The 21,889-nt window shown below is 47.6% G+C and overlaps 1 protein-coding gene across 1 annotated transcript; it reads right to left on the reverse strand.

Moving 5' to 3' along the window:
* Nucleotides 1-13,761: 13,761 nt before the first annotated feature.
* On the reverse strand, nt 13,762-14,838 carry LOC142582586 (uncharacterized). Its single transcript, XM_075692458.1, has one exon. It carries the CDS (start codon nt 14,698-14,700, stop codon nt 14,311-14,313), a length of 390 nt encoding a protein of 129 aa, XP_075548573.1. The 5' UTR covers nt 14,701-14,838; the 3' UTR covers nt 13,762-14,310.
* Between the last annotated feature and the right edge of the window lie 7,051 nt (nt 14,839-21,889).

Raw genomic sequence — 21,889 nt, forward strand, 5'->3', positions numbered from 1 at the left:
TCTTGGCATGCTTATAGAGGCTAAGGCACTAATGGGCAGACCATCAACACGATCACAGCTAAAACGGAAAGCATGGTTCAGCTTATCACTATAGAGTCTCCAACTCTCGAGGGAGGACAATTTACTAAGGTTAAGTAACGCATCTGCCGTCAATCTCCTGATACGCGAGAGCATCAAGAGAGTGCTAGGGGTCCTTTCGCGCACGGACCGGCTCATGCAACCGGGTATTCAAAACGCGTTGGAAGAGATAATCGAGGCACAGCATACGGCACAGATGGCCAGGCTGTCCTCCTCGACCGCGGGCAGGAGCATCCTAGCCGTCCTAGGATGTAGTCCAGCTCTAGAAGAGGACCGCAAACATAATCTCAATAAGGAGCAAAGAGCTTACATTACGGTCTCTCCTTTTCCCCACAACGCGCACTCGCAGCGCTATGCGGGGAGGCTGAGTGCCAGGGTTGAAGCCCTGCTCAACAACGTTCGTGCAAACCCGGAGTCTGCATGTTTCACAGACGCGGCGCAGTACGGTCGATCGGCCAATTTCTCGACTATCATGGTTGATCACACAGGTGCTGTTCTCCACTCCGCTTCTATCAGGAACGCCGCTCCCGCTAAGGCTGAGCAGGTAGCTATCGCCTTCACTCTCCTTGACGATTCTACGCAACAGATTCACACCAGATCACGTGGCTTCTTCTCGAATATATTGGCAGTTGTCGGAAGTCCGGCTGCTACACAGACTGACGAGCAGCGGTCAGGGTCTTTGCGTCCGGATCGGTATCAGCTGAAATAATTCGCATTTTAGGTCATACGGATATTTCTCCTCGCCTAATCGTCTGGTTTCCGGCTCACCTCGGATCACCTCCGGCCTCCATGGGCAACCTGAACGAGATCGCCCACGCCTGAGCGCGCGAACAAATCGCGCTGGGCAGCCTAGGGCTTCTTCGGACTCCAATCTAGCAGTCTTTAGGGATGTTCTCCTCCCTTTTAATGAGATCGTCAAAAATTATCAGTAGGGCAGGGGGGTCTTCCCCCTTCCTCATGAGAAGCTCTCTAGAGCACAGGCATCTACCCTCCGCGTGTTTCATACCAAGTCATACCCTAGTTTTTATTCCCACAGTCAGTTCATCGAAGGCCTTGATCCAACATGCCCAGATTGTGGCACCACTTGTACGTTAGATCACATGCTCTGGCACTGTCCCACATTACAGGGTCCTCAACGCACGACCGAAGAGCAATTTAGCTCCATGTTCAGGAGCTCAGACCTTCTACATCAACTCAGGGCCGTCCAGAGGGCCCGCGACGCGGCGGCGAGGCTCGGCCTACCCGTCCCGACGAGGGAGCGGCCGCTGCTCTGCCGCCTTGAGCGATAGGGTACCTCAGGCCCTAAATAAAGTCTGTCTGTCTGTCTGTCTGTCTGTCTGTCTGTCTGTCTGTCTGTCTGTCTGTCTGTCTGTCTGTCTGTCTGTCTGTCTAGTGATTCGGGATTGTGTTGTCGTTGTCTGATTATTTGATAGTGTCCTGGTAGAGAGAGAGAGAGAGAATCAACTTTTGTGCTGAGCCCTTAGTGACGGTTGGTGCGCGCTGGCACCAGATGGTGCACTCTGCAAGGATGTGTGCTGCGCTTAAAAGAGAATGTTTTCCGGGAATAAATTTCACTTGTTAGTAGGCGTACGTTCTGCCACTCTGTGTTACTGTCCTCATGGTTTCACGCCGCTTGTGCCCTTCCTGTGGTTAGCCCAATGCTTTTTGACCGCGGGTAAATATATACCCCTGGCGAAAGCGCTGCTTCCAAGTGATCATGCGTTGACAATGAATCGACCCAAAAATTACGAGGTGCAGAAATTGACCTAGTAGGCAAGGTAATCCAGCAGACGGAGATGGAACTTTTCCCCAGCCCGCATCTCGTACGGTTGGTTTAGTTGTAGAGATTAAGAAAGGTTCGATGGGTACTAGCTGCATGTACGTGACGAAATTCTATTTTTCTTAAAAGGGAAACGTGGTCTTCAAATACACTATCGTGTGCATTGATGTTTTAGTTTATATGATGCACTGTGTTGACTGCAAAATAAGTGCATTTCGCCACAGACCTTCAAAACTGATGCTAAATAGAGGATTCCCGCTAAGTGGAAATTACTTCCTTAACGTCCAACTTCAATTACGCAATTGCGACACTTACCCCCGTATTCAGAAATGCATCTCAATTTGAAGCCCTTGCTTGACTTGATTTAAACGACGCCTGTCGTCAACGCACTAGAAGAAACGCAATGAGCGTCTTCGGCGCGTTCGCGCCAGGCGTCACTTATATCAAGTCAAGCATGAGCTTCAAGTTAAGTTGCATTTCTGAATACGGGGGTTAATCTAAAGTTACTAGATTTAAATATAGTTCGTTAAAATGTCATAACTAGGAAACATCACTGCAGTTTGTCTTGCAAGTAGAAGCTGCCTCTTCACTTAATCCAGCTGATGTGACATAATTGCAATATATACCCCAGGATATCTTTAATAAGTTTGTTTCCATTAAAATACATTACCCTGTATATAAATGGACCTCAGAAATGAATGGCATTGCGAACCACGCCCATGACATGTCGAAAACGCCACTCTCATTAACCACCAATTGCCCGCCTGCCACAGGAAAAGGGGGATCGCGCAGTATTCAATGAAAGCACAACACTCGGTTCACTGTCCACGTGCCAGTTGTTTCTCCTCCCTCCCAACGCAACAGGTGTGCAAACGGAAGCCGCTGGCTTTCATTTGCAATGCGACACACCGCGGCCTTCCTGTTTCTCGTCCGCAGTGGTCCTAGCTGTTCGCGCTCGTCGAACCTTGGGTGAGGAGGGTGCATAACGGCTATCAGTGCACAGCGGTGCACACACGCGCCACTAGGTCGGCAAGGCCGTTGCTGCTGCCGTCGAAGCGAGGGTGAAGGTGTGTTTACATCGCGAGCACCGCCACGCCGGCCGCCGGTTATTGCGATAATGCAGGAGTGCGGAGGGGAGAAGGTCGTCTGTATTTTCGAGAGGAGAGCTTGCGTTGGCTGCCGCCGCCACGCCAACGATCGAGCGAAGCGCCGTCTCCATGGCGACGGTTACTTGTGACGTCATTCAGTTCATTGATCGTGATGACGATGCGGCGCCGGCGCTGTTGCAACTCCGTCGGCGCCGCCCTCGTTTTCGCTCGCCGGCAAGCTAGCTTTCCTTCGTGTCTCTTCTGCCAAGCCTTTTCGCTTTCGAATAGGGCCCACAGTTTTTTTTCGGGACGCTGGAGGAGGAAGGAAGATGCAGCGTATGCGGTCTTACTCTCGCCCGACCATCATGCGGTGCACCAAAAGGAATGCACGCATCTTTGGTGCCCCGGGTTGGCTGTGCGTCGCTTCTGCGGCCCAGCCTCTGGTATTTTTAGACGTGCCCGGCACCTCTTTCGTTCGCGAGTGCCTCCGGACTGCTGCGATGACGCTGGAGAATTTGGAGCAGCCTTTCGCAAACGCAGGAATGAGGTCGCTCGCGGAGCCAGAAACGCTTCTGCGAGCCAGCTTTCGTCGCCTCGCTTTAACGCGCAGTACGGGTGGGTTCGCGCCGTTCTTGCATAACGATGACAGCCTTTCGTTCCTCACCGACAGGTGGTCGCGAGTGGAGTCGATCACTGGCTTTGCCTGCCGACGAATCTGCTGCCTGTTACGTGTGCCAAACGTCCAGCGTTGACGGTCGAGGTGCAGCGCAAAGGGTCTTTAACTCGAGGTTAGAGTTCTCGTTCTGCTTGGTGCCTTATACTGTTTATACGAAGGACAAAAGAGAGACAGACACACATTTGCGCAAACTTTCTACTGTTTATTATTCGCTAGCGCACGTCAAACATATACGCGAAGGGTGAGTGTAAACAAAAAGAAAACGATATGAAAGACGAAACAGAAGCCAATCTACGCACATCTCATTTGACAATGACAAGTATGGCTTGATCTAACATCCGTCTATGGATTTAAAAGCTGCTTCTCCCAGCGCCGCAGAAGGTGTGCTAACGTGGTCTCCCGAGTAATTCTTGAGCATGAAATACGCTTTCAAAATTTCACGTGTTTATTTTTTAGATCTGCATCTAGCCAACGCCTTGGTTTCTTCGAATATAGGTTCGCAGCCGCATCGTGCGCAATGCGTCGCCGAATGTCCTGGTGACTGTAACATTTTTGTCGCATACTTATATTCTATTTACCTAATATTAATACATCTGCCTGTCTGGCTTATGTATGATTTTACGCACGTGAAAGGTATCTTGTACACAAGGTTATCGACACAATCTTGAGCTTAATACAATATTGAGCTTTATCGAGGCTAGGGGTCAAATGCCACATTATATAAAAAAAACTGCACCATTTGGGGCTTCTTTTTTCCCCAAACAATAACAGCCAGATATCTTGTACGCACTGCTCCCGCTACTTTCCTGTCAGGAACGCTATGTCACACTGATACGCACATGCCGTTCGGCACTTAAAAGTAGCAGGAGCACAGCGTGACAGAAGGGAAAAGGACAAAGAATTCGATTCAAAATGGTAATGTTTTCTGAAGAAGGTTGTTAGCAGTGCCGCACATAAATACTGCCCAACGTAACTCCCAATAAGTGCGCAAACATCTCCGTTTTCAGATTGTTGTAATCGTCGTTCCGCGGTACCCGTCAAAAATGCTAATCCATGTTATGGTTAGTGCACGCATCCGATTATAACACATTGACCTTCAGAAAACTCTCCCAGAAGCGAAGGACAAATTCCAGCGCGATTCTTGCCGAGTTTGTACGGTCGCTGGATGTGTACTGAATAAATGAGTGTGCCAACTGCAGCGGCCACTTGTCTGGCGGAATCAGCATTCCGAATGGCTTCGCGCAAGCATAATTGCGCACAGCAGAGAACTCTGGCAAATACTTTGTGGTTACAGTGCATTGCTGAGTCAAAGAGAAAATAAAATAATAAAAATAAAGTGGATGCCGTCGGTGAGCACAGCGCCCTGCGCACGTTCTGTGGTGGACAAACGCTGCAACGCTACGTTATGTGTACCGGATGCCCCGTAGACAGCTATAGCTTGAAGACGATAGCGTATGCTATTACCGTCTATTGCACTTTGATTTGTTTATGAATGATCTATTACTGGCACCTTTCGCATTTATCGTAATGAGATGTGTTTAACTGCCGTGTTTAATTTCACGCTATCCTTACTCACAAGTAATGTTGCCCAGTTTCTATAGCTCCTTCTGCTTTAATGCCGTAGTGGCGCTGCAGATAAATAAATAAATAAATAAATAAATAAATAAATAAATAAATAAATTGCTTTATATTAGGGCTGCCCTTGTTATCAGGGGCTGTATTCATCGCCGAGAGTGTTCGATAAACAGACAAAGGAAACGTCGGTCGTTTATTATACTCAACAGACACGAACTGTACCTGAACTTCAGCCACAAATATTGCTGTCCGAGCTTCCAGAAAGATGTAATGCCTCGCGACAATAACCGGAAAACACATGAGGTGTATCTCCACCTGCTACAACTTTTTACATACACCTAGTGAAGGTATAAGGAATGAAAAAAAAAAAGATGATATAAACGCACACTCAAACTAAGTCAGTCAACCGTGCGTCGAGACTATCGCTTATCAAGGACGACGGCGCTTCCTTTTCGTGTGCCACCGCTAAAGATGCTGACGCACTGTGTAGCCGATGCCCGGTGCCGCGGAATCGGCTACACAGACAGACACTTCGGCACGGTCCGCGCGCACAATTCTTTCGCACGAAGCGCGGTTGAGAGCGTTGCAATACGGTAGCGCAATACGGTAGCGCAATACGGTCGTCACGTGGTTTTATTTCATATTTCGCGGGCTTTCTTTAAACGCCGAAAAAAAAAAAAGATCGCCACGCAACATGTACGTTGGCACAAAAAATTGGATCGGTCGTTTCAGAATCCCCTCTACAACGCAATGTAACGCACTTGGCCCTAAAGTGAATGTTAAATATTTTTGCGTAATTCCTCTTAGTAAGTTAACCAATTAAGCGTAATATAAGAATACTCTGAGGAGCGCCACATGACGGCAAACCATATGCCGTTGGTTTCATTCAGCTGCGGCTAACCACTTTTTTTCTTTAAATCCTTGGTTCAAGTTACGTGAAAACACCCTATATAGTGGCAATATTTCTGTGGACGGTTGCGTGACGTCTACTATGCTCAGAGCCAGAATAAAGACGCGAGAGTGCGATTGCGCAACGTATTCCAGCGAATGTTACGAATTCGCAAGAATCAAGAGCTAAGCTCTAATTCTCTCAGCGCACTTTATCTAGATGCTTAAAGGAAGCGGGCAAATGGCGCGACAGCTTGAGATTCAGTGAGTCCAATTTTAGAGCACGGATAAAGCTCAATCCAATCGTATTCCTCAGAGGCTGCTTCGAGGAGCGCTGTGTAATATATGGTGTGAAAAGAGAGATAGAGAGAAAGAAGTTATACAGTAGTGCAGTCTGGGGGCTCCTGTATTCATTGCGAAAACAATCGAAATCAAATAGTAAGACGTGAATGCGAGCTGCGGAGCTCTGGCCAGTGGAACATATTCCCGGCAATAAACGGTGAGCTACTATTAAATGAAGCGACAATTTTTCTTTTGACCAGGAGGCTTCTTCTGTACAAAAGCGCTGGATTCTTGGAGGTGGAGACGGTTGCAGCACGTACGTGACTTAACACAGGTGGCTTTTGCAGCCACAAGGCGTGGGGAAGAAAAGGTACGGCGTATACACTTGCACAAATACGTAACACCACGGTGTCTTTTGAACGTCGTTCGCGTGAAAGTGTTGAGACAGACACGTTTAAATGGACGGTTTGTTGCAGGATTCGTTTTGCAGTACAACCGACGCTATTGTACGAGCGTGAATAACTGGAGTCACTGGCCTACGCCTTTCCGTGCATGCTTCTACCGCAGAGAAATGAACTTCTTGTGTAGTGCCTGAACTGAACGGAACAAGCGCGCTTCCACAAAAGGCCGAGAATGCAGTACACCTCGAAGGAAACAGTTCGATGTTTTTTTTTTTTACTTATTCTTTCGGGGGGCCTAAATCGAGACCCTAAAAAAACGATAACGTAGCTCTCTCTTGTGAGCGCCACCTGCGTGAGCCGACAATGGCCCCTTTATAACAGTTTCATTTGTTCGCACTCGCCATTGCATTTGATTTGCATTTACACAGTGGGGCTTCAGTCAAGGACCTCAAGCTTGCTTAATCAAGGGCCGCGCTTTAGGCTCATTGAGCCTGTCTATTTTTCTTCATTTATTTTTTACCATTTTATAAGCTTAAAAAAGAACTACGATGGTCTTTCAAGGACGGCATGGGACCGTCCCATCAGTCATTTTCGCTAACCGCGAGAAGCGAAATTGTGTACTATATTGTGTAATATATAAGCGCCCAAAGCAACGATGAAGGCCGACAAATTATAACACACTGTATGATAAAAATTGAATGAGCCAGGCTAAAGCTCCTCAGAAAGGTCGGGCGACGCTTCGATAGATGGAGCTATTTCCTTTGCTTCAGTCAGGAGTCGAACCCTCGACATCCATTTTGCTCAGCAGCATGCCGGACGCCCCAGCCCATGAGAGAGAGAAAACACTTTATTGCAGCCACGGTGTCGTATACCACGCTTTCAGTTGCAGCGTATCAATCAGTCGTGTTTCCGTTTTTAAATTGACTAATTTCGTGTTCTTGATTCTTCACCATAGTCTTAAAGCGACCAAGGATATGTCAGTCACGTGTCGAAAGGCTCGTTTCCCTTGGCCTCCTTTCGTAACATTGCGAAACGTGAGTGGTGCGTTTTGCTGGGTCACGGCGGAACCTCTGTTCCATCTCCGCGCGTCCGCGACACCGCAGCGTTCAGTCATTCATTCGAGGCAACAGAACTAAACGCTAGTGTTGAGGTGAGACGAACACCCATGCCACTGTGGCTCAGCCGAATGTGCCAATTAAAGATGGTGGGCAGAAAAGTGTGAAGATTTTGTATCTTTTTCTTTACCGTCGCGGAAGCTTTGAATATTGTCATATACTGCACTCTAAACACAGTTGCACACTTTGGGGTGTATATCTGCCACACACCGATAATCGCCATCTGCCTTGCTTGCGTTTCCTTTCTTGAAAACGCCGCGCCCGCTACTTTCCTGTCGGCAATGCTATGCCGTGCTGATAACGTGCATGCCGTTCCTTACTGGGAAGTACCGCGGGCTCGCAGCGTTAAAGTAAAGGAAATGCGGACAAGACAGAGGAGAATTATTGTTGTGTGGCAAGATACGACTCAAAGGGTGTAAACTTTTGTCAGAGTGTAGATGAGCAGGCGCAGGATTCACAATGCATTTCGTTCGTGAGTACCGTTTGCCCTTGACCGGTGGCTTTCGATAATAATACGTTCGCCAACACTCATTGCTGACATCTACTCTTACGAACGATTCCAGCCTCAGAACATTTTTGTGAATACGGGACCTAGTCCCTTCCATAGGTGGTTTATGAATTTCCTTTCATGAAGTATTGGGCTACTATTAATTCAAGTAATATTCAACATAACTTCAACACCTATCGAGCCAGAACAATGATAGTTCATTGAAACTACTGTTGCTCACTGCTCAAGAAGCTTTCTATTGACGGCGTTCCATTTATTTACTTATGTAGAAGTTATTTTTGCACATTGCAGGAGCTCTACCAGTATGCACTTAGAGGGACACTAATGCCAAAAACTGTCAGTTTAGCCTGATATCAAATTCTCTGAAAACTCTATTTTTGACAGTTCCACGATGATAAGTTGATTGTTGTTAGAAGTTAAAGCAAAGCTCAATGTTTATTTATTTATTTATTTATTTATTTATTTATTTATTTATTTATTTATTTATTTATTTATTTATTTTAATTCGACTCCAAAACCCCATCGCCGTATACGTCCGTGGGACGTCACCGATTTCAAGATGTTATTTTCTTATTTGGGCTGTGTTGCCTTACTAAAAGTTCCACAAGCTTGCCGTGTCCAATCTTTTGCTTTTGTAAAACACAATGTAGCCCACTTTTACCGATAGACAGTTAACTAGGCCCTAGCAGACGGCGTCAAAATCCATGACGTCACGGCGTATGAGTGTGGGAACTTGAAGGTGGCGCCGCCACCCGTCTATCCATTTTTCTGGCCTACCGCGCCTCTCCTCCCGGTAAGAGTGCATGGTGCTTTTGGCGTTGGTCCACAATTTTTTTTGGCGTTTGTCCGCATTTCGATGTAGGCGAATTGCAGAAACGGCCGTGTACGGTGCACTAGGTGCAAGTTAAAGAGCACCAGGTGGCCAAAATTAATGTGGTGCTTCGGCGTTCCTCATAATTGAATCGTGGTTTTGGCGCGTAAAACCCCAGAATTCGAGATAGATAGATAGATAGATAGATAGATAGATAGATAGATAGATAGATAGAGAGAGAGAGAGAGAGAGAGAGAGAGAGAGAGAGAGAGAGAGAGAGAGAGAGAGAGAGAGAGAGAGAATGGCAGGGAGGTCAGCCGTCCGGTTTGCTACCCTACACTGGGGGAAGAAAAGGGGAAATAGAAAGAGGAAAGCGGGATAGAGGGGAACGCTGTGTGTGCACGCAGCAAAGCGCCTGGAAATCATTCAAGTCCAAGCAAGTGCTCCGCCGATACATTAGGCTGCCGTCATTCCGCTGGCTGAAGCTGAACTTGGTGCTTCCCCATAGCTGGCGATGCACGTTGAAGTCACTTGTGAAAATCAAGGAGCCAGCAGTTCGTTGCAATACGTGGCTGTATATCGTTAAAGTAAAACCCAGCCTTTTTGACTCCAGTGCGAATAGAATGCTGCGGCTGAGCCATGATGCTCACTCAAGACTTGCAAGTACTGAATTGAAAGCATCCCAGCTCTTGCATTGCACTTGGCGCTGACGCAGTGTGCATGTTCTTCAAGTGCGTTCGAAAAGTATTCATCAGAGATTGGAGCATCATAACCACTTGCCGGTCTTCTTCGGACAATTTGTCAGGAAACCGCGCTGTGCCCCAGAATTCAAATAATTATAGAAGGGTAATTCGCTAATGTGAAATCGCGTTTTTTATTTAGTTTCTCTTTAGCGCATGCTGCACAGAAATGAATAATAATATCGTGGTATTGTCTGTGTGACTCTTGCAGCTCAACAGGAACCTTGATCGGCCTAGTTGGTACGAATCTATGGTGACAGGCAGTGCAAAATTAACGTGTTTCATTATTCCAATGTGTGCCCGTAAACTTTGCACTATACCTGCCACCATGGCCTTGTAACTTGCCGCGAAAAATCATTTCAATTAAAAACAAAAAGTGCGTGCCCCCCCTTTTTTTTTTGCCTACGCAATGTCAACGCGTTCGCATTAAATATAGCCTTCTTGTGCCGACACACCTTTGGGTTGGAAAAATTGAAAGCTACTCCTAATCAGCTTGTACTGTTTTCAGGATATTCTACGTCTCCATTAGCAATGCGTTCACTTTATCAACTGCGTCAAACATGGGATCGTACTTTTGATCAAGTTGTGTAATTTTCCTAATGAGTTCTTCATAAATTAGTTTCGTGAGTGCATAGTACCTACGGAACGATGGCAGGTGCTGACTCCGTCCACTTCGTGACCAAGAAATTTAATTAGCAAGCGATATCCGTGTTTAATTTCTACGTAAAAAGAAAATTACGGACGGGTAAAGTAAGGCGCCAAAGGTGAAATCAGTTAAATCTAGCCATCCCCGTTGCATATAGGATCACACTTCGTATGATATTGTTACGGGTCTTTGTCCAGGGACCGCCGCCGACCCTTAACACAAAAGTAATTTTTTCTTGCTTGGACCTCAAGTCAATCGCGCTTACTCAATAGGGGAGGGGGGGGTTATTGGACAAAAAGCCGGGGGTTAGAGGGAGGATGGGAGATGAAACTCGCAAAACCGAAAGTAAAGCAGCGTAAAGTGTAAATTGCACAAAGAAAATTGAAATACACAAGATTTAGTTTGTTCTTTTATCTCCTTTCTTTTCTTTTTTTCCCTTTTAAGGAAAGGAATTTGCAAAATGGAAAGCAGATTTCGAGGTATTTGGCAGTAAATCCCGCTCCAGCTCGAAAACTCTTCTTATGCGAAGCTTGCATTGCGTCTCCTTCCTCCTTTACAATATGGGAAGTTCGTAGCCTTTACGCGTAATGCGGAACGTTCGAAACTTTTGAAACACGGGACGGCTCCCTGCTTTGCTAAGCGATGCAAGTGGGACTCAAGCAGATAGAAAGAGACAAAAATCATTAACCTCTATGCCCGAAACGCACGCGTTGTGTAAATCGGAGTTTATCGATTGGACAGGGGAACCGATTCCGAGCCGCCGCTCGTTTCTTTTTTTTCTTCGATTTTGACGTTCAATTCTTTAAAGAGGCGCTAACCAAAACGTGAGGCCGGGCTATAAGCATGTAGATCACACGCCTGAAATATTCAAATAGGTCGCTTTCACCGACATCTGGTGCTTGGAAGCGCGTGTTCCAGAAAACGTCGTGAAAAAACGTTGGTATAGGGAGTCGCCGCCTTCGATTTCCCGAGGTAGCACCCCGTGACGTCATAGACTGAGGGAACGACCAGTTGAGTGTACTTAATTATACGAGGAATTGTGCTGCGTACAACAGTAAAGTATACTGCTCGACAGCTTTTGGGGTATTTCATTGAAATAAAAGGTCCTAGATCAGCGAAAAGAAAACATGACGTTTAGGACGTCACTGAATGACGTCATCGACGTCGTTCTTTGGGTGCCTAAGAGACAGGAAAATGAAAGTTCAGCGTTGTCTTCCGATTTTCTTTTCTATTATGCGATGCCAGAGTTCCAAAAGAGTTGTTTGGCTTTCGACCATCCTTTAACAGTTCTATTTTGAGTCACAGTACCTGATTCTCATTTTAAGTGTACGCCATACAGGGCGTGTTCCATATTTTCACATTTCGCTACAGGTCGATGATGTGCAGCGACATGGCCTGAGATGGTGGGTGGAGTAGGAAGAACAATATCCTGCTGGACTTGTGACAGCTGGTTTCAAAGACTGCTGGCGAGTCCACCTCTGACACCACTTTCACTTAATTATTGTTGCTGCCACGACGGCTCGTTCAGTGTGTGCGTTGTTTTGAGCTCCCAAAGAACGTCCGTGCTGAAGGCATACTCGCGTTACTAAGGTGCCAGCGGTCTATGGGTCTTCACGATAGATTTTAAGAACGCCGCCCCCTACCGCTCTATAGTGTACGCGGTTCGTGCTTGTCTCTCTGTCTCCCCCTTCCACTCCTTTTTTTCCCCCTACTCCTTCCTCCGTGCAGGATAGCCAACCGGAACTACCGCTGGTTAACTTCCATGCCTTTCTATGCATCCTTTTCTCTCTCTCCCTTGACGACTATCATTCTTAGCTCGTGTCAAGTGATGTGGAACGCCATTGGTGAATGGATTTGTGTTTTATCCTTATTTCACCTGTAAGCGATATATGTCTTTAGCATTAACTAAAAAAAAGTGGAAATATTTTTTTTCCTTATCCTTTGGGCGGCTAATGGTTACCAAAATCGGATTTAAGTTTACGTTTAGGTACAGATTACTAGTCACCATTTCGAAGGCTGACTGAAGAGCCCCTGAAAGAAATTGTAAGAACTTTCCTCGTAGTAAGTCCGGAAACGCCGTTGAGCAATTTATATAGGGTCGTGAGGAGTTTGAAGGTGTGTTTCTTGTAGATATGAGATTATTAACAATTACGTACATGTTTGAGCAAGACCACAACTAAACTTATGAAAACAAATACTTCACACAAAAACAACGTATGTTACAACAAACCGGCGGCATGCTAAGCAGAACCGGATGTGTTCCGACATTAGAGAGCACTAATGAGTGTTTAAACAGCGATTCCATCTAACGTATCGTTCTAGCGTTCAAAATTACCGAACATTTATTTCAGTTTGCGCTAAACAATGAGTTCTCTTTGATACTTGCGCATCGTGTACACTCTGTACCTCTCCAACTACAGCTCACCATCCCGGATGCCAGCTATCCGGAATGTGTCTACATACTATATACCTATGTGAATGCAAGAATCGCGAGCCTGCCCATCCTTACTCACTCTACTAATAGAGGAACAGATATGAATAGATGATCAACGGGAGCGCATGAGATTTTTAATAGACGCGCGCCGAGTCGCCTGCAGCTTCGCAGACAAGCTTGTACGGTGGAGAGGCACGGGCGGGGCTCGAGAAGAAAAAATGACCCGCTTACGAAGCAGCCACGCATTCCAAATCGCGTGGCGGCAAGAACGGATCGAAGAGCAGCGTCGTTTTGCGAGGAGGCACGGCGCTCCGAGCGAGAGCAGCGCTTTCCTCTGCGTTCAAACGTGGAGGAAAAGAGGCTTTGCGCTTTTGTTTCTTTTCGCGCCACGCCGCCGACGCTGTCCCAATCCAGCGGGCCGCGGCGGGGGTGCGGCGGCCGCCGACCAATGGGAAGAGAGGCGCCAAGCGCCGGGAATTTTCCACTCGGCGCGGCCGTGCAAACGGAGCGGCGGTGCGCCGTTTCCTGCGATCGACAGCGCCCCTCCATTCATTCGACTCGGGCCGCACCCACGTCCGCCAAACGATAAGATTGGCGTGGAGCGGTGCATTTTTCTGCACGCTGGATACCTTTATCTGAAAAGGAAACAAAGCGCGCTCGCAGCAGCATGCAACATCGCATCCCTCTTGGCGGGAGAGTACGACGTGGCCAAAAAGCGAGTAAGAACTTGCTCAGCGTGCTCGGTAAGGCCGGCAGACCCGCCCTGTAAGGGGTCAAGGATCTGCCGCGCCATTTATTGAAACATTTTTTTGCGTTCTTCGTGCAGTTGATCGCCAGCACAATGTCAAATGCTCGCGATATACAATAGATACAGAATATATATACACAATTGCATTCAGCGTTTGTTACATAACTTAAGGCCCGCGGAATGAGCAGCACAACTGGCGCGCCGGTGTTTCGGGCCGCGGTGGGCCGGCCGGATGAATGCAGCGCAGACAGAGATGTTGGGCAGCAGGCAAGCACCGTTAGGTTCCAGTCACGGGTGACCATACATCACAGGGGCATTGGCATGCTCCCTTACCTGCGCCGCAGGGCACGTGAAATCCGAAGCGCTCTACATATGTACACAGCGGCTTATGAACCGAAGGAACGCGGTGCCGCGCGAGAGCACCAGGCGGTGGTCCCACGAAAATGAACGTTCGCGCGTAACAAAAGGTGCTAACGGACGCCGTGGTACAGTCGCAAGTCTATGGGTGCAGTGGAACGGCTAAGATGGGGGAAGCCAACATCACGACGACGCCAGGCCGCTCTTCTGCACAACCGACGTGTTCTCGGTGCTGACGACGGAGTCGTCTTTGGAGCGCAGGGTCTTCCTCAATTTGTCCACGACTCTGCTGTGGAACTTCTTGTAGAGGGAAGACTGTGAGGCCGATCTCGGTGCCACGGGCACGTCCATTATGCGCGACGTTCTCCGGGTACCCCGCTCGGACTCGACGGCACGTAACCGCTCCTCGACGTCGCTGCCAGGCGAACAGGACAGGCTGGTCTGGCCCGACGCGGGGCCTCGGGAAGCACGGCTGCTCATACTGCAGGATGAACTGCGCCGGGACTTGGAGCTGCTACCGTTCTGCTGGTAGATCATGTAGTCGTTCTTCACAACTGGCATCATAAAGGCCATGGCTGCTGAGTTTGCGTATACGAGGGAGCTTGCACAAGTGAACTGCCCGACGGTCCGAGAATGAATGAGGGGTGTGCGGTGGCGCGCGCTGATGACTTCCCTTCTGAAGCGTAGGATCACGTGCTCGAACGCAAACTGCGCCGCGTCCGGTCTCGCTCGGCAGATGGCCAAGGCGCCATTCTGGCGCGTGACTGCTATTGGCTGCCACACACGTAACGTCATGAAAGGAGAGAGGGAAGGCTTGGGTCGCTGCGCCCCATGCGGCGAGACGGTGAAACGCGGAGCGCGTACTCCGGCGCGACATTCTGGCGCCGGCAAAATATGCCCCCCTCAACTCTTTTTTATGATGGCGTTTCGCTTTCGGTCCTGTGATCGCTGGCGCGCAGCCGTCAAGGCTGCGTACGGCATTTTGTTGACATTGCAAGATGGGAGGACTAGGGAGGGCGAGTTCCGCGATTACGGTCACGCGCCCCCGGGCCGGGCGACGCCGTACACCGCGATAGCGGCGAACCGACCTCCAAAGGTGTGTGCGCTGGCACGCGCCGCGTGCGAGTGTTTCCAAACAAGCAGTCGGAGAGCGATTAGGCATGCCGGCATGTGGTAGGTTCGCGTGCTTCCCTTTTGTGAACTCCCTGACGCGAGGTTTTTCCCTTAACGCAAGTCCGCACTCCATTCGGCAAGGCGCCACGTATCGCTTTGCGCAGCGCGCGTCGTTTTACTTTTATTGCGTGCCAGAGACAGCCGTTACATCGCGGGGCGGCGGTGCGGCGCAATAAATTCTTCGAGCGGCGCCACGACTCGCACTCGCGGAGCGTCGTTTGGGCGAGGGCAGGGTAGTCAGATTCAACGCGCCCGATGTGCTCTTTATGCCAACTGCCAGAAAGAGCACATATACCAGAATTCGTTGCAAGTGTTTGACAACATACAGCAAGATGCTGCCCGAAATATTACTGATTATTACCCTAGCTGTGGAGGTACAGCGGTAAGCGTATGAGCAGCAGGAGTAATACTTATTACGAAATTAGCTAGCCTAAAGCTGCACGTATAGCTTGGTATCAACATCAGTAAGACATTAGAAGACGATCGGAGGCTTTTGAACTACACGAAAATGTACAGCAGCTGCCTCAGGCACTGGATTTACATATATGCAAGTTCGTGAATTAGCAGCAGCCTAGGAAGCGTAAATTAGCGCGTTGTCTGTTTGTGACGACCTCGAATGCCACAATATAGCGGAGTATGTGCATCCTTACGTGCACTGCATAGTAGAATGGCCCAACGAAAACGGTCGCAAGCTATTGTTAGTAACTGCAAGTTCTCGCGCTTTTTATTTCGTTTAGCTAGTTGACGATGATAACATTTCTATTCTTTGTTCGTACACGAACAAGAAGCCAATTTATCAAAGTGCTTATTGTACGCGCCAGTAAGAGTTTTGATTACAGCTCAGACAAGCTGTGAACAATAAGTGGCCCCAATTCTTTTCATCTCTGCAATGCACTGATCGTTTCGGAATAGAGCCTTTCAGCATATTGACTAAAAGCTACAGGAACGTGAACATATGGGTGTGCTTCTTCGACGAACTTGGACGGGTCAAATTATCAATCATCCTGCATACTGTATTAAATGGTATAAAATCTGGTATACATTTCTGCTGAAGAAATTACCGGAAAGAACAGGTGAATTCGGAAATTTCTCGCTCGAGACGGAAAACCACAGTTCCCTACAGCGGCGAGCATAACCAGTCGTCAAATTTTTCCATTGCCTTCAGCACGGAACGGAAAGGGGAAAGTCGTCGCGCTAAATTGCCGCGCCGCCACGCCGCGGCAATGGAGGTCGCTTCTCCTGTACGATAATTACCGCTCAAGCATGAAAAAAGAAGAAAAGGATCGAGTGGAAAAGAGACGTCGACATGGCCGCTGGGCGATGAACTGGTGCCTTTAATGCCCATGCGCACAAGGTACATTAATAGCACAGCTGCTCTCAAAGGCGGCATACTGCTGTACCAACCAGTGGAGAGTAGTCAATTCGGTTCTAGCGCTGATCGCGTTCCCACTTTTATGCGTCTGAACGTGCAAGCGCCCCTGTGGCAGCATGTAGGCGTTATATCAGTATAACTTCATCAAATATATGCTACAGTGCGCTAGCTCCAGGGCGCACAACGCCGGTGTTGTTGCAATGACTACCGTTGATGATGATGATGCCATTATCACCGTTTCGTAGCTCCGTGCAGCAACAAAGTTGAGGAGGTGAGCTTCTTTTTTTTTTTTTTTGGTAGGCGGTTCTGCCTGCAGTACTGGAATTGCAGTCTCGGTCAACAAAGCCTTGAGGAAGCCACAGCTAAAGCCAAACATTGTTACGCGAGATGCAGCTGCCTGATCGCGCTGATTCTCTGGCTTGAAGAGGCTGTGAGATCTGCACAACCGAAACACGATTACACTTCGTGGACGCAGGGATCACATTATCGATCCCTCTTGTACTTCATTAGATCCGCAAATCTTTCATTCATGTAATCATCCTTATTCACCCCCATCCCATCCCCCTGTATGCCCTGAGGCATTTACCCTCGCATTAAAAAATAGAAAAAAAATGAAAGAAAACACCACACGAATGTGTTTTTCTGTTATGGAATTTATTACAGTGCGTAAAGTGACGTGAACAGGTAACACCACCGGATAAGCAAAGTATTAACAATGACAGGCGCGCGATGAAGCAATGATATAGTCGTCGGATAGGCGCACTATAGTAACGTTCACAGTGGCGGTGTGCGTGACTTCATTCTTCGTAGAACGTGGGCCGCTTGCTTTGGGACGCACTAATATATAACTCAGCTGGGTCGCTAATGCGGCCGAATACAATGTAGGGTCCAACATAGCGTACCGATATACTCCCGTCACGTAACCGGGTCTCTGCTTGGAAACACTGGTATGCACCATCAGCGATAGAAACGAGACATATGGTACACGACGCATTCCTTTCGATTCAAAGCTGAAAAATGCGTGCTTTACGGGAACTGCACGGGTGCTTTGAACGTGATCCCGGCTGTTGAATTGTTAGCCATTCAAGGCCACACCTAAGTACACTCGAACGGCACGGAGCCCGTGCGGTGTGGACAGCTCGTTGTCTAGACCGCTTCCGGAGCATAAAATTTTGGGGCAATGGAACAACACTCAAAGTGCACAGTGGGAAACGAGAGCGCTCTTGACATTTGTCAGGGAGTGCGGCCTCACCTCCAGCTCTATAGAGCTACACGACAGGCACCCGCGCATTGTGGCATGCCGTGCGCAGAACATGTATGCATATCGCCGCGTGTACATAGTTTACTATACACATATCGACACAATAATCTGCACTTCCTCCTTTACACTCTTTCCCTTTCACCCTTTGCTCTTTACGTAGTGTAGCAGGCAAAATACAAAAGCTGCTCAGGCTGGCCTCTCTGCTTTTCTCACAATAAAGATGCTCTCTCTCTCTCTAGCTGCTCGTTGTGGCGATAAATTACTGCGTATGTATACACGCAACAACAGCGCCAAAAGGCGCGACCTGTCAACGACAAATTTACAAGCCGAATGAAGCAACACGCGTGTGGAGGATCCATATGCACACAGAGCAATGGCAGCAAGCATTAACACGCCGCTTTTCTGAATAGCTGTCACGAATTCCTGCTTTAATTTCGGTCATGGCAAGAACGAGCGAAAGTTTACCAGCTTCCCGCAGCGGTGTACTCATTTGTCGAAAAACAGAATTGAGCTATCTTTGCCTAAGTCCTACTGGTGCTTTCTCTTCAACCATATTCAACATAATAACAATGATGAGCTTAACCCTTTCTAACACAATCAGAATTGTAGGAACCATTGCACATAGTACGAGAGAAAAGTATAAACTAATGTGATCAATCACAGTTTCAGCAACTCTGGTTGCATAATTTACCTACATTTCATTCCGCAGACCAGTGGCTTATTTTAAAACTTCGAGAATGTCCATACGTTGCTGCACACCGAAATTACGCCTCTTGTGCCGCATACTTCTGGAATTACACAAGGGCGGCTACATTACTTAATTGTGCGAAGAGTAAACTCGTTTGCAACTATAATTCACATACTTATGCACTGTGAATTTAGGATCCTCAGGTGTCACAAGTTGCCTAGAATATACAAAGTTTTTTGATAGAGGGTTCCGATGTGTGAGGAAAAACTATACTGGGATATTATTCATTATTTTGGTGCCGAAACGTAGGGCTGAATTCGCAAAGCTTTTTCTTTGCACGTTCTGTTTTCTATAGTTTTCTATTTCTTCGCTAATGGTATGTCCTGCACCACGATTGGCTCGCGTCTGCTCTTACGAACAATTCTAACTCTTTTACGAATACGGATCCTGATTATTACCAGAGAGAGAGAGACAAAATTTCGGTGGGCATGCACTGATTTCATTCAATGGTCAGTCGAGTCGAGCGTAGCGCACTTTACATGCGGAATGGAAACACGTTTTTGTGCTGCACTCATCCGAATAGGAGAAGTGCAAGAACCCGGAATCTATATCAGCGGTACTTGTGCGTGCTTGCTGAGCCGCGTGGTTTTAGTCGCAGAACGGCGATAACAAATGCGTGCGCAGCGCTGAGTGGCCTTGCACTTGCACACTTGCACAGTCCGTTGCCATTTACACATCTCTTATCTCCTTGCCTCTCCCTCTTCGCATTTCCTACAATAACGCAGACGCCATGGATTTGGAGAAATTGCGCGAAAATATGAAAGAAAAATATGATAACGGACTGGAGGCGCGCTACCGCGTGCTCACTCAAGATGGACACAGTTACCGGAAATTTACGCAAGTCAGCGCCTGAGGTCAACGCGTAAAATTTGCGCTGGGGTAAGAGAGAGCCCGGTTATGAGGTGTGTGGGACTAGAGAACCGCTCTATCTTTCGCGAGCATTCGGTGCGAGCGCAAGGATGTAACGTCGAGGGACGACACCCGCTACTTTCACTGTATTTTGATCATTGTGAAGTATCTGCACTTTCCGCCCAGAAGCACGCCACGGAGGGGCTAGCCATAATTTTTTCATTGATGATAATACCACACCTAAGCACTGAGATCCACAGCCAGCCTTGGCAACGCATTGGTACCGGCCGTGTAGATAACGGTGCAATTTCGTTCACAGCTCCCTGCCCCCCCCCCCCCCTTACACACGCACACGCGCACGCACCGAGCGGTCACATATGCGTACAGCTCAAAATCGACAGACGTTTCCAGCAAGTTGCTTTTGAGAGAGGCGTAGGCAAATGGAGCAATTCCTGCCGGATTCCTGTGTCACTCACGTGATCACACAGCAATCTCGGGCCTTGCAGCTGCTCCACTTTGTTGCGCCACACGGCCAGGAGATGTTGCATCCCGTAATACGTCGTGACTGAAGCTCAAGTTAGGAGAAACTGCTTTCTGTTTATATATAAACAGATGCAATGTCCACAACCAAATTATCCCAGAAATGTCAGCTTTAAGGAGAAGCTGTCTTTGGCCCATTCCGCCATGGTACCAGCATGGTGTAATATATATATATATATATATATATATATATATATAATGTCCCGCGTAATTAAATATCATATCACAGAAACCTGCATATCTAAGGTAGAGTCATATAGGCTTCTCTAGAGCGCAAACACCGCCTAATGGAATAGCGCGTGAAATCTGACTGCTTATATGCTTAATTTGAAGCACGAAATTGTGACCAACACGATTGCCAGTGAGAGCACCTATGATATGCGTCATCGAACAATAAAATACTGCATAAAAGTAAAACGCACAGACGTCTTGCGGAATACCGCATGATCTTCAACTTCATTGAGCTTGTCTTGCTTATATTTGATGTACCCAATTCTTGGGCCAATGGGCATGTGCGCCTCTGGGTACGTGCAACGTCCTACGCTCTCTCTCTCTCTCTCTCTCACTATCTACAGAATGGGTATGTGCAACTGTGACAGAAGTGACTAGCGATGGGCGAATAGAAACTTTTTCGAATACCAATGGAATATGAATACTAAGTATCGAATATCTAATCGAATACTGAGTTGTCAAACACAGACGCATATATTTGTGGAGGTATATTTATTCTGGTATAATTAGTTACTGAGCTTGTACCGATTAGTGCAAGAAAGACGTATATTAAGGAGAAAGGATCAGTTTTCAACAAAATATCACTAATTGTCATGGAAAAAAAGCACGAATAGCCTCTCAACTACTTTAAAGCCAAGTGGCAAATAATCATTCAAAGAAAAAAGTGGCTGCTGTATGAAAGCTTTCTAAAGAAAGAAAAAAAGCCTGGTAAGTGGCTGCCGAAGAGAAGCCGCAAATTCTGGGGAAAAATATAAAAGGCTGCTGAAGGTCTTCTGTGCCGTATAGACACATCTGAGAGAGTCTGTTGGATGTAAAGTATCACAAGATGTAGGGTAAACCGGTACTACATGTCTAGGCTGCCAAAAACCCTTAACGACAGAATGCAAGCAAAAATCGGAGACTGACATGTAGACTTCTGCCGCGAAGACACAAACAAAGCTTGCATTACCAATTTTGTTAACGCATATTGCTTTGAAAACGTTTGTCGTCTCACTTCTGATAATTCGCAATAGTTTGTTTAGCAGGCGAACAGCAGTAACCTGACTAGCATTTGGTTGTTGCGAGATCTTCGGCGTCCGCCGCGGTGGCTTAGCGGCTATGGTGTTGCGGCGCTAAGCACCATGTCGCGGGGTCAAATCCCGGCCGCGGCGGCCGCATTTCGATGCGGGCGGAATGCCAAAACGCCCTTGTGCCGTGCAATGGGGGTCAAAAGTAATCCGGCGTCGCCCACTACGGCGTGCCTCATAATCAAATCGTGGTTTTTGCACGTAAAACCCCAGAATTCAATTCAAATATTTGGCAAGTTTCGAATATTCGAAAATACCGAATAGTTCCTTTGCGAATGGTTAGTGTGTAGTATTATATTCGTACAAACTTCGAATATTTGCCCACCCTAGACACATCTGTTGTACTTATCTCTGCATGCAACTCCCCTCACAATTCTTAACATCAAACAACGCCTTCGTTCTCGTGACCTAACGAGCTTTCTAGACCTAACGAGCTTGCAGTCTGTATAAGTGGGTTCGTTTAGTGAATACGGGTCGCATTGACTGAACGAACCCAGTTACAAAAGAAACACGCGTTGCGC

The sequence above is a fragment of the Dermacentor variabilis genome, chromosome 5, assembly GCF_050947875.1.
Source record: "Dermacentor variabilis isolate Ectoservices chromosome 5, ASM5094787v1, whole genome shotgun sequence".
In the NCBI taxonomy this organism is placed as follows: domain Eukaryota; kingdom Metazoa; phylum Arthropoda; class Arachnida; order Ixodida; family Ixodidae; genus Dermacentor; species Dermacentor variabilis.